Source organism: Hemibagrus wyckioides, linkage group LG05, assembly GCF_019097595.1.
Source record: "Hemibagrus wyckioides isolate EC202008001 linkage group LG05, SWU_Hwy_1.0, whole genome shotgun sequence".
Taxonomy (NCBI): domain Eukaryota; kingdom Metazoa; phylum Chordata; class Actinopteri; order Siluriformes; family Bagridae; genus Hemibagrus; species Hemibagrus wyckioides.
The window spans coordinates 19,164,983-19,177,046 of NC_080714.1; the positions used below are offsets into that span (position 1 = coordinate 19,164,983).

Genomic DNA, 12,064 nt, shown 5'->3' on the forward strand with positions numbered 1-12,064 from the left:
CTCTCAGTCGTCAGTTTATTACTCATCCCTTCCTCCGGTTTTTCCAAAATTGAATCTCTGACTGAAAACGGTGAGTCAGATGGCAGAACAGGTATAAGCAGTTGTATTTTTTTTTTTTGTGTGCATTTACAAAGTAAGGTTAGGGCATGTTCCAGAGCCTATCAGAGGTTAGGAGACAAAAAAAGGGGAGGGACTGTTCAGACATGGAGATCATCAACAGCTACATCTCTCAAGCAAGTGTGTACTCAGAAGGAAAAATACGAGTGAGCAAAAGGGAGGGAGTGTGAAGTGTGAAGGTTGCACTGTGGCACAAACACACACACTGTGTGTATGGTACCAGCATGGATTTGAGGACACTGAAAGACTTTGTTGCTCCAATTTATGTGCAGTTCTCCAGGGACAAGCATATCATGGATGGAGTTTCAGAGAAGCTACGGCGGGAGCTGGAGGAAGAGCTGAAACAGTGTGGAGAGGAACCTCACAGCCATGCATGGTACCATGGAGCCATTCCTAGACAGGTGAGTAAACTCACACTGATACAGCCAAAGACAGGAGGAATGTGGAATTATTCTGTTTTGCGACTTTCTGCTGTATCTCTCTAAGTTAAAGAAAGATATATTCTAGAATCTACAATATATCTTTCTTTAACTGAGAGAGAGATGAGATCTTCATTTCAGCTGAGGTTGGCTAATCCTATCTTGTTGTTCATGTCTGATCTCTGGAAACAGATCATTCGGTGTATTTGTGAAACATGATAATGAAATAAAGACATGTGCTGTGTTCACTACAGCTCATCCTTGAGACAAGGTTAGTCCAGTTCTAATCTCTGATATGGAAGGTGCCTATGACGTCGGTTACACATTAATCTTGCCACTAATTTTTGTACACCTGTAATATATTAAACTACATGGTCAGTGTGTGGTTCCTGCTGTCACAGGATTCTCTCAGTTACACGTTAAGCTCGTAACAAAAGTTCACAGTGTCTTACTGCTCGGTTCACAGGAGTTAAACCTGCTTAGAACTGGTAGAGCCGCATAAGTGTTCAGAAGAGCATTTCATCCTCTTTAACCCTTTTTCCCCAGTACAATGGTATTCATTCCGTCAGTGGAATGGAAATTGACTTATAAGACATTTTTAATCAGTATAAACGAATGCATTAGTTCTTAAAGCTCTTTGTGAGCATTCTTCTAGTTAGGTGTCTTTCATTCTTCACATACAGATAGAGAAGTAAATATTATATAATAAATCTAACAGGTATTCAGAAGTAAACAGTCTGAATCTAGACACCGCTTTTGCATTGCAGTTTGTTCAGTAGGAAATATACATATCCAACCAGGCATCAATCACAGCAGAAGTCCATGTTTCACCACACACGCATCACAGGGACAGAGCAGATGTAGATGCTATTCTGCACACTTTGCTCATAAACCATAAACATAACAATCCATCATTCTGCATTTTCATTAGAGCTAGCTCATTGAACATAGTGCATCACTGTATACCACAGCACTGTTGAATTCTCAAATCTGATTGGTCAGAAGGTTATTCTCTATAACAGCAGCAAATCCCAGGATTATATTAATGCATTTGTTCTAACATAATATTGTTCTAAAGAAAAAGCCTGGATTTGGAGATGTGGGAATTGGATGCGCCATGTAAATGTGTAATTGTTTATATGGTAAAGAATTTACGGGAGATTTTTCAGGACAGAGGGCTTTGTGTTTTGTTTTGTTTTTTGTTAAAATAAAAGCTGTGATTTTGCCTTATTAGCTTGAAAAGAGAGATAAGAGAGAGAAGATACAGGCTCGTGAGGGAACAGGTGAAACTTATGTAAATATAAACGTTTCTATCACATGATGGTTTTACATATCCATCCTTTACATATTAAACATGCGTACATGTGATTAGGTTTAAGAATTGAGCCAGAATAACTTACGGCTGGTCACACAGGCCATTAAATGTCCTCCTGTGACCTGTGACTTGTAAGCATAAAACCCTCAGGATCAGACATTATTTGTCTGAGTGCCCATAATCTGAATCATAGATCATGTTTAGCCATGACAGCCAAGCAGCTTTAAACAGAAACGAGTCAGACCTGCTCAACTGAAGGTGGTTAAACACATGACACTTCAGTAGAAAGTGAAGTCAGTGATCTATCACTGATAGATACTCTGATCCCACTTCCAAAGGAAAACAACAGTGATTATGATTTGTGATAGATTTTGCTTTCTTGGCAGGAACGTCCAGAAAGTGCTGTGTGAGTTGTAAGGCGGGAAAAAAAAGGCTAGATATCAATGAAGATATAAGGTTTATGTTAGTACTGGGCAGGTATCAACTTGCAGTACAAGTCCACCTGGAAAAGTGAACTATCAAAGCAGTGTAGTGTAAATAAATCAGTTCAACAAAACAAGTCGCTTCCTTTGAGAGACAATGTACAGTGTTGCAAACAAAAAGCGTGTCCAACTCCAACATCTCAATGCACCATTTAACTAGTAAAACTATTATATAACACATAAAATACAGTATTTATACCATGTAGAAACTGTATACAGCATTCTGCCCTAATTCTAGTATATGACCTGTAATTAACCCGTTGAATACCTGTAACTTTAGTTCATACATGGAGTCACCTTTCTCAGCTCTCACAAATATGTCAGAAAACACAGAAGCATCACACCACCTTAGATTTTAGACATCTTAATCGAATCTTAAGCCTCACTCGTTGCTGTACACGGTTAAGTTCTTCCCACTGATTGAACATTTTAATTACATAACCAAAACACTTACAATCTTAACTGAATCTTTAAAAAGAGCTTGTCTTATGTAGTAGGCCAAAAAAACCCTGCTTAATAACACCAGCCAGGAGTCACCGGTTGTACAGTTACCATCAAATCTATCATAAAGTACATATAAATACTGTACTGTAAATGATTAGAAAGTTAGACCATTTTGGAGTTTTGAATCTGACTAAGATGTGGTCCAGTTTCAGGTTTCATTCATCGTAGCAAGAATTTTTGACCGCAAATTTGCGAAACCAGAAAAATATACTATAAAAGTAACAAGAACTGTAGTGTAATCTTTTAAGAATGTAGAGGGTTGTTAATTTTTTTTTTTAAGGAAATTTTAATATGAATAAATAATAGGCAACTTGCACATATCAGGTAAAAAAAATACAGATTATTTAGAATTATTACAGATAAATGTAAATTACTAAATTGTCAGAATAATAGATATTCAAGGAACCCTTAATGGAGAAAACAGCCATTGCTCATTGTGACTTCAAAAAGAAGACGTCACAATAGAAGTACAAAGAATATGACATCTTGAAGAATATTATCTGTCTGAAAATATTAATAAAACATATTTCATTTCTGACCCACAGATAAAGCTATATAAATGGCAGCAAACGGAAACAAAACTGAAAATTAAAATGCTTAATAACTCCTTCCCTGTGCTGCTGTTCATTAGGTGGCTGAGAACTTGGTCCAGCGTGACGGTGATTTCCTGATCCGTGACTCGCTGTCAAGCCCAGGAAACTACGTCCTGACGTGCCAGTGGAAGAACAGTCCCCAGCACTTTAAAATAAACAAGAGGGTGGTGGTGATGAATGAAGCCTACTCTCGAGTGCAGTACCTGTTTGAGAAAGAGGGCTTTGACAGCATCCCCGCTCTAGTGAGATACTACGTTGGTAACCGTGAGCCTGTGTCTGAAGTGGTGGGAGCCATCATCTTCCAGCCCATCAACAGGACGCTGCCACTCAGGTCCCTTGAAGAGAAGTACGGAGTCGGATCTGTCCGTTCCGAGTCTGGCCACAGAGAGAGGAAGAACCAGAGCTGCAAACGGCTGAGCTTGAATATCATGAATGGACAAGTCCCAGATCACACCCTTGGCCGTGGCAACCTTCTTAGGTGAGCAAACTTCTTAACTCAAACCACATGGAAGAATTCACAGAAATTGGAACTCTGCATTAAATATAGAAACAATCACTGATCACAGTCTAGGTTATAGTCTGAATAGAGAAATCTACAATGGAAAGCACTGCGTTTATGTCAAACCAGAAAAGATAAGTACACGTCTAAGAAAACCCATCCTGTGGCTAAGCAGGGGATAACCCAGGCATGTACAGAATATGTGTAACTGAATAGAGAGAAAACCAGCTTGCTGTGAAATGCCAAGGCAAACCATGACAAAAAATACCCTAGCAAAATTACAAGCTTCTGTGCTGCAGAACTCCACACACACAGAGCACATATAAAATTCTTCTCCAATGTTGTGCACAGCAGACAAGTTCAGTGATGCTTCTCATCAGGAGCACTGTGGGACTAAATGACCCATCTTTCTCCTTCACAGCAACAGAGACAAGTGCGGAAGCCAGCCAGCGTGTCTAAACCACGTTCAGGAGAGGAGACGTCCGCTGAAGACCCATCAGTCAGAGAGTTTCCTTCCACTCGGTGAGCATGATCATTTCTGCTTTCATCCTCGTCTGATGCACTGACACACTTCACATTTGATGGTCCGTTGCTCTGACAGTCCTGAAAACTAGTTATTTTCTGTCTAACTGGTTCTCTCTGAACAACAGCAAAAGACTTTTTCAAAGTCATCGTAGCATCCTGCCTTTGAAACTCTTTCAGTTGTCGTGTGAAGTGAGACGTAGAATTGAAATGCTAAGTAACTGTTCTGTTGAGGAAGGGTGAATTAGAATGCAGGCATAAGGCAGAAGAGACATTTCATGTTCATTTCATTTCAGTTGACAGCCCTGGAGAGTTGAAAACTTTTGTATTTTTTTCTGTTCGAGTTATTCTCTGCACATCAACCAGCTATGAATTAAACACCTTCCTTTTTCATATTCGGCGCAGAGTGTCCGTCATTAAATCGGGCAGATAATGAATATGTAAATAATACAATATCATTAATAATTCATGCATTCTTTTCTGTTTCCAGGATCAAGGCCTCAGGCCCAGATTCGCCATATGGAGGCCCAGTCGAGCCCAAAGTCTCCTGTATTCAGGACAGGCAGTGAGCCAGCCCTCAGCCCTACAGTCCCTCGCAAGATGGCCTTTGAGACACAAGCAGGCGAGGCCATCCGTGGCTCTGATAGTCAGCTCTGCCCCAAACCGCCTCCTAAACCCAGCAAAGTACCCTCCATGAGGCATCCCCAGTTGCCCTTTGTAGCTCCGGTACCTCCAGTGAAACCCCAGAAACACTGGCCTTCTAGCCCGCAGCAATCGGTCAGCCCAGTTAGCCCAGACGTGAACTACTATGAGCTGAGCCCATGTAGTCCGGGTGAGTGGGAAAGGATTAGCACCTCTAATGGTTATGTGGAGAGGCTGAAAGTGGAGGAGAAAAGAATCAGCGGCGAGAGCACCAAACTGGATCGCAGCTCTTACCATAATGCCATCGAAGCCCTGCAGAACAGCAGTGAGGAGGAAGACAAAGAGCAGGAGGAAGTGCAGAGACAAGTCCGACAATCTGGTGCAAAGAAGATTAGAGGTTTCCAGAAGCCTGTTTTTGAGATGGTATCTGCATTCAGGCCAGGGGAGGCAGAGTTCAGGTTACTGCCATCAGAGAATAAGCCACTGGAAATGTCTGTGTTGAAGAGAGCTAAAGAACTGCTGGTCAGTCAAGATCCCAAGACCATCGCCAAGCACATCCTGCAAGCTGACTGTGAGGTAAGCTTACAAGATACTCTGATCAGGTTTCTGGGTATCATACATCTTCAGGAAGCATGGCCTACAACATCATGTAGTGGCAGAATTGCAGATATTGAGACTAGTATGGGGCAGTGGTGGCTCAGTGCTTAAGTAATTGGATCACTGATCATAAGTCTGTGAGTTGGAATCCCAGCATTGCCAAAATGCCACTGCTGGACCCACTGAGCAAGACCCTTAACCCTCAGGTGTATAAAAGTGATGAATATAACTTGCTCTGGATAAGGACAGCTGCCAAATCTGTATGTGGAGTAAAATCTCTAAACATCTAAGTAATAGCTGCACTTTTGCAATGAAATCCTCAGGCAAAGTTCCAATCAAAAACTGCATTGTAAGTTGTTCTGGATAAGGACATCTGCCAAATGTCTATCCAATCTGGTTATGGAGTCAAATCTGTAAATGTCTATTCAGTAATAGCTGCACTTTTGCACCGTGAACCTCAGGCAAACTTACAACTCATAGTCTACTGAAAGGATAATCCACCCATCCACACCCATAACCTGAATACAATCAGCAGTGACAGCTTTATATCCAGCACTTCCGTGTGACATTTTGCTGCTTCAGACGTTAGAGTTGAGACCAGTTCTTCCTGCCAGCCTGGTAGAGTGTGAAGCGTGTAGTTGTGTCAGACAAGGACAGATGTAGACCATAGATGAATATAATAGGTGTAGCTTTAAAAACCAAACATTGTTTTTATGAAGTTCAACTAATGACTAGGAGTCAACTGTTGAGGAAATTATGATTTTGCAGTCTTTTAGCAGTAGGAAGGACAGGACTCCTTTGGATATTTGTAAATTAATCCACCCCAGACAGAAACTACCATGTAAACGTTGTGTTTATATTTTCCAGGTTGCCCGGATTCTAAATGTTTCAGATGAAATGAAATGTCAGATGGGTGTGACCTCCGGGCTGGAACTGGTCACCCTACCACATGGGATGCAACTCCGTCAGGATCTCATGGAAAGGTAAACAACACAATGTTACTTTACATACTGATGTCCTCCTATACCATAGAGGCTAAAAATGTCATATAATCAGCTGAACCCGTTTGAGTTAAAGTTCCTTATTCAACACAGGCATAACACCATGGCGATTGGCGTTGCCGTGGACATCCTTGGCTGTACAGGGAGCCTCGAGGAGAGAGCAGCCACACTAAACCGAATCATTCTGGTCGCCCAGGAGCTAAAAGACTCCATGGGAGACTTTTATGCCTTCTCATCCATAATGAAAGCACTGGACATGCCTCAGGTAGCACACACTGAGCACTGCCTCTGCACCTCACAGAAAATGAGCAGTGCATGGACACAAGAAAGATGCCTGTGGTGAAACTGTGAGAAATACATTATTTCTGATTTGCTTTCTGCTCACAGATCACAAGACTGGATCACACGTGGACCACCTTACGTAGGAATTACACACACACTGCCATCCTTTATGAGAAATCTCTCAAACCGTTCTACAAACGCCTGTATGATGGGAATGGTGAGTTTTGATCATTTTTACACATCTTTGTCCTGTTACTCCTGTCATAATTATGCTGAATAAGCAATAGATTGTACTATTAAGTGTTTTAAGTACTTTTAGACATGATGCTGGTCTGTGAGGTTAATAGTAACAGAGACCTTCTGCCCTCTACAGCTGAGGTTCCACTGAGTAGCACCACTGTGCCACTATTGATGCCTCTTCTCACCCTGATGGAAAGACCAACAGTTTCATTTGAGGGCATGGAGCTCTGGGAAAGCAATGACCAGGGTTGTGAGATCATGTTGCGCCATCTAGAGGAGGCCCGTGCTGTCGCACGCAACGCTGATACCTACACCTATAATGCCAAGCGAGTCCTGCAAGGTAATTCAATAGACAAAGGGAATATAACGATCATTGGTAAAGGTTCAGTTCATTACTTTAAAAAGTCTCAACACATGACCGAACGTCAACAACTGTTACTTCATAATTCTTAATCTTGACTAGATTTTAGATATAAAGGACAATTGGAAAGGGTGTTTTTTCTCCCCACAGTGGCACTTATTTTGACTAGCACTAAGGATACCATCATTATTTCTTTTCACAAGACTGACACCCAGATATTTTGACCAATCCCATAGTTATTTCTGATTGTACCTGCCTGTGAACTGGTAAATGAAATAAAAAATACATTTTGACCTCTAAAACACATAAACTGGGTAACTTATGTTTAGAAAACTATAGTAGCTGAACTACAATGGGTTCTGTTACAGTATTTATGTGAGTGGTCTTTAACTTGACAGTTCAGGACCCCAGGTACAGATCACATTCTCTGGTCAAGATCAGTGGGGTCAGGGGTGTCTTCAGAAGCTGTCTTTCATCCTACTCAATTTTGTACAAATAAGTATAAATACCATCAATATTAAACCATGCTCTTCATTTTTCTTGTGTTTTTCACCTAGACTTCAGTCCTGATGAGGACATGTTGGAGATCCTGAAGACAGACTTCCAGTTACGCCTGCTCTGGGGCAGCAGGGGGGCCGGGGTAAATCAAACGGAACGGCATGACAAATTCAAACTCATCCTGACGGCACTGTCCAGAAAACTAGAGCCTCCTGTTAAACAAACAGAACTCTAAGGAAAGCAGACACAGACTCTAAGCACCATGTGGAAGGATGTGAAATGCAGAATAGACATGATCCTCTTGGATGGAAGCTCTTTTATAAGTTCTTTGGTACAACCTATCTTCCATAAACAATACCATTCCAAATGACTTGACAAATCCACACACACTTTGGAATAATCCAACTAATACAAGGGGGTATTTTTCAGCTCTATAGACAGTATTGCACATGAAGAGTGCCCAGAAAGACAAAGGTACACTGAGAGAGGAAAAATAATTCATTCACTAAACAAGTGGTGATTAAACAGTTAACTTCATGATTTAACGGTCCATATTGATAAAAAGACGGTCACATGGATGGAGAACAATGGCTGTTCTGTAAGTTTTAAAAGTGTATTTCGTATTTATACCTTAACAATTGTCCAGTCAACGGTTTTAGTCTAGAGCTGTATTGTAAAGTATGAAGTTACTTCAACAAACGTGTAAATGAAAGACGTGTGTACCTGTAAAAACAGTGTATATAATTGTTAGTAAGGTGAACGTGTGAATGCTAATCAATGTAATATAGTTTATTTGTAATTGTCAGTTGTGTAAATACTCAATTTTAATATCTTTCTATAAAATGTTGCAAATGTATAGATAAGTCTAAATAAAATGTCTAACTCAACTCTTACATACCCATGCCGTTCTTATTTAATAAAGGAATTGCTTTAGCTAGTGACTACTTAAGTTGCAGTCTTTTGTATTGTCTAACAAAAGCAAACACTATCAGAACTACAAGAAAGTAGCTACTTATTTCATGTGTAGAAAAAGACAGGATTCAGTGTCCTTTCATAATCCCCAGCTCTCCATCAGCATACAAGAATAATGAATTATTCTTAGATCAATCAAAAATGATCTGATCTTAATGCTGTATATTTTTTCTATTACATAAAGAAACACACACACAGAGACATACACACAGAATGAATGAGACAAAGGGACTTTAGCATTTATTTCCTGTTTGCTCTCGCTCTTGATCACACACCCCAGTAGATAGTGGTTACTGTTGTCTTACTGTACAATATATTTATACAAAAAAAGTAGCAGTCAGAGCCAACACGATTCATTCATTCACTCACTCATTACAAATTTAAATGAAATAGGGTAAAAAGTGCATCGGTTAAGACCGGGGTCCTATGCAGAATAGTGTTCAGACTTTTAAAAGAAGCACTGATTACAAAGAGAAAACGGCACGAGTCGTAGAAGCGAAAATCATTCGCACGATTAAAAAACCCTATAAAAAGACATGGTAAAAACACATTCAGTATGAAATAAAGGTTGTTAATACTTACAAATCAGTAATAAAACCTAACTAGGTATATACATATGCATACAGATATTCATATGCATACACATTGTTTTAATATATGCATGACACATTCACATACATACACACACAGACGGATAACGCAGACGATTCTGGATAATGTGGACGCTTATTGGAAACCGGGTTCTTCAATCAGGGTTTTGAGAGCTGGAAGTGAAGGAAGGTGTTAGGATTGGCTGTAAAGGAAGGCTGGAGTGTTCACAGATCCAGGCTTTGGTCCGTTAGGTATGATGATGCCTCACCATCTATTGGTCCAAGGTGGTATTTTGATCCACAGCACAACTGCCAGCTGGTTCTAATTATGTTGGTGATTGGGCTGCTGTGGTCCAGTCCTGCATCTACTCTGGTTCATTCATGCTATACTTAGCATTCATGATGGTTGCGTTATTTTGGATGGATACAGTCAGAATGGATTAAAAAAAAAAAAAAAAAAAAAGGCAATAATGATATAACAAGACATCACAGAAATGGGGTGATGAAGGATTAGAAGAGGTTACATCCTACCAGGTGCTGACAGGTCAGCACTGAGAAGAGGGAGTGACATGTTCACGTCATGCATGTTAAGGCAAGCAAAAGGGATGACACAGGAATTCATTCCTATGACAGCGCTGGAATGGAGTGCAACAAGGCGGAATGTTAGGGTCAGGCACATTCTAGGATAAATGCAACAGGTTAGGTCAGCGCATCGGGTTTTCCTACACTTTCTACCATGCAGCCGATTCCTCACTTTACACCCCCACCCTATTCCATCCCTCGCCCCTCTTCTACCACATCTACGACACAAGCTTCTGCTGAATCGAAATGATGTTAATGGAAATGAGAGTTAGCGTGCAAACATGCAATCTGCTTGCTCCTCTTTGTTCCTGTCTCTTTCAGCTGAAACCCCCTGCACTACCTACTAACAGACCCAGAGCAGCGTGTCCCTTCCACCAACACCACAGAGCCCCACTCATCCACTCAGGAACCTGTAGCCACAGAGAGAGGAAAAAGAGCACCGTCACTCACACAAAACACAACTAGACAGGACTGAGGGACTATGTGGAGACTAACACAGATATACTGCTGACCCTGAGATTTATCATACAATGATATGAAGATCAGTGATGCAGCACATAAATGTAGACGATACAAATCTGGTCATAGGACAAGTTTGAGAAGTCACACCCATGAAGCTGATGCACGTTATACAGCCCAGAAAAATACTCGCTCAACAAACTATTTTACTCTTCCACTTATCCCAGTGATTTGGACTTCTAAAGGCCTAAGCCTGAGGCTAGATGGCAAGGTGGCACCTGAAACACTTCTAGGAACAGTAACAGCAGGTCCATTTCAGTAATACTTACTGAAAACAAGGTATTGTTCCTCAAGAACATCAAGAAATCTTTTGATCCTACTGCATTGCTGAGAAAAAAGGTTAAAAAAGGACAAAGCTAATAATCCGAACGGAAAACTTCTATTCAGAACCGAGAACACTTCATCAGGTGAATAAAATCTGAAATGTGAAAAGGAAAGTAACCTGCCACTGAAGTAAACATAGTCAGGGTCACTCTGTGTATATATATTAGTGAGTTTGTCCATGAGCTCACACAGTGAACAGAGTATGATGCAGGCTGTGGTGCTGCCAATGCCAAGAGTCAACATGGATGGATGACCATGCTTCGGATGAGCTCAAATGTAGGTGACCGCACCTTTGCTGTGCTTCTCCAGCGTGATCTCCACGTAGGATGTGGGAACGTAACCCTCCTCGCCACTCTGCTTGCGAACACGCGTCCAACCATCGCCTTTGTCCTCCTCGATAACATACAGCACCTCGTCCTCCTTTATCACCAATGTGCCCTCATTAGAACCTGTGGACACACAAAGGGGCACAGACATGTAAACACACAAACAGTAACTGTGACATACGGAACGTATGTGAATTAAATAGTAAGTTTACGGAAGCACAAACGCTATGGGGGTTTATCTGTTCAGACTTCAAATCGTGTACCATCAAATGAGTAGAGTGCTTTGCAGTGGCCAATTGCAGGAAGAGGATCATCATCTTCAAACTCATCGTCAAACTCGTGCTGGTCAGGTTGGGGGGGTGCCCGGTGCTCCTGGTTAGGATCATCTGTGTAGCTGCCTTCAGGACTAGAGAAACAGAACAGAGAAACTCCATAAAGGACACAGTATGTCAAATATGTACTGGATCAGACTTTAAAATGTCTTGAATCGTTCATATTGCACGTCAACTCAATATTTAAACCTTAATATACATTTCCTGGTCAGGAATGGGGCATTCTGGTCATGTTTGACAACATTTTTAAACATAAGCTTGTTGTGACATCTGATACATCCTCTCTTTAGTTCCCATTTATTCAAATCACAAATTAATGCTTAACAAATTAATTCATGAGGCTTTCT

The 12,064-nt window shown here is 40.9% G+C and overlaps 2 protein-coding genes across 10 annotated transcripts in view; one reads left to right on the top strand and one right to left on the bottom strand.

The window, feature by feature from the left end:
• Positions 1-8,445, top strand: part of bcar3 (BCAR3 adaptor protein, NSP family member) — a 74,061-nt gene extending 65,616 nt beyond the window's left edge. For all 4 annotated transcript variants that reach the window (XM_058390339.1, XM_058390340.1, XM_058390342.1 and 1 more), the window contains 9 exons: positions 390-518; positions 3,469-3,908; positions 4,351-4,451; positions 4,942-5,669; positions 6,558-6,673; positions 6,785-6,956; positions 7,079-7,190; positions 7,347-7,553; positions 8,132-8,445. In XM_058390339.1, the coding sequence (XP_058246322.1) occupies positions 390-518; positions 3,469-3,908; positions 4,351-4,451; positions 4,942-5,669; positions 6,558-6,673; positions 6,785-6,956; positions 7,079-7,190; positions 7,347-7,553; positions 8,132-8,307 (2,181 nt within the window). In that variant the 3' untranslated portion in view covers positions 8,308-8,445. The remainder of the gene's footprint in view (positions 1-389; positions 519-3,468; positions 3,909-4,350; positions 4,452-4,941; positions 5,670-6,557; positions 6,674-6,784; positions 6,957-7,078; positions 7,191-7,346; positions 7,554-8,131) is intronic.
• Positions 8,446-10,074: 1,629 nt separating this feature from the next.
• Positions 10,075-12,064, bottom strand: part of fnbp1l (formin binding protein 1-like) — a 45,848-nt gene continuing 43,858 nt past the window's right edge. For 5 of the 6 annotated variants that reach the window (XM_058390348.1, XM_058390346.1, XM_058390345.1 and 2 more), the window contains 2 exons: positions 11,649-11,791; positions 10,075-11,508 (listed from right to left, as the gene is read on the bottom strand). In XM_058390348.1, coding sequence (XP_058246331.1) covers positions 11,330-11,508; positions 11,649-11,791 — 322 coding nt within the window. In that variant the 3' untranslated portion in view covers positions 10,075-11,329. The remainder of the gene's footprint in view (positions 11,509-11,648; positions 11,792-12,064) is intronic. The other variant, XM_058390344.1, reaches the window with a different exon arrangement.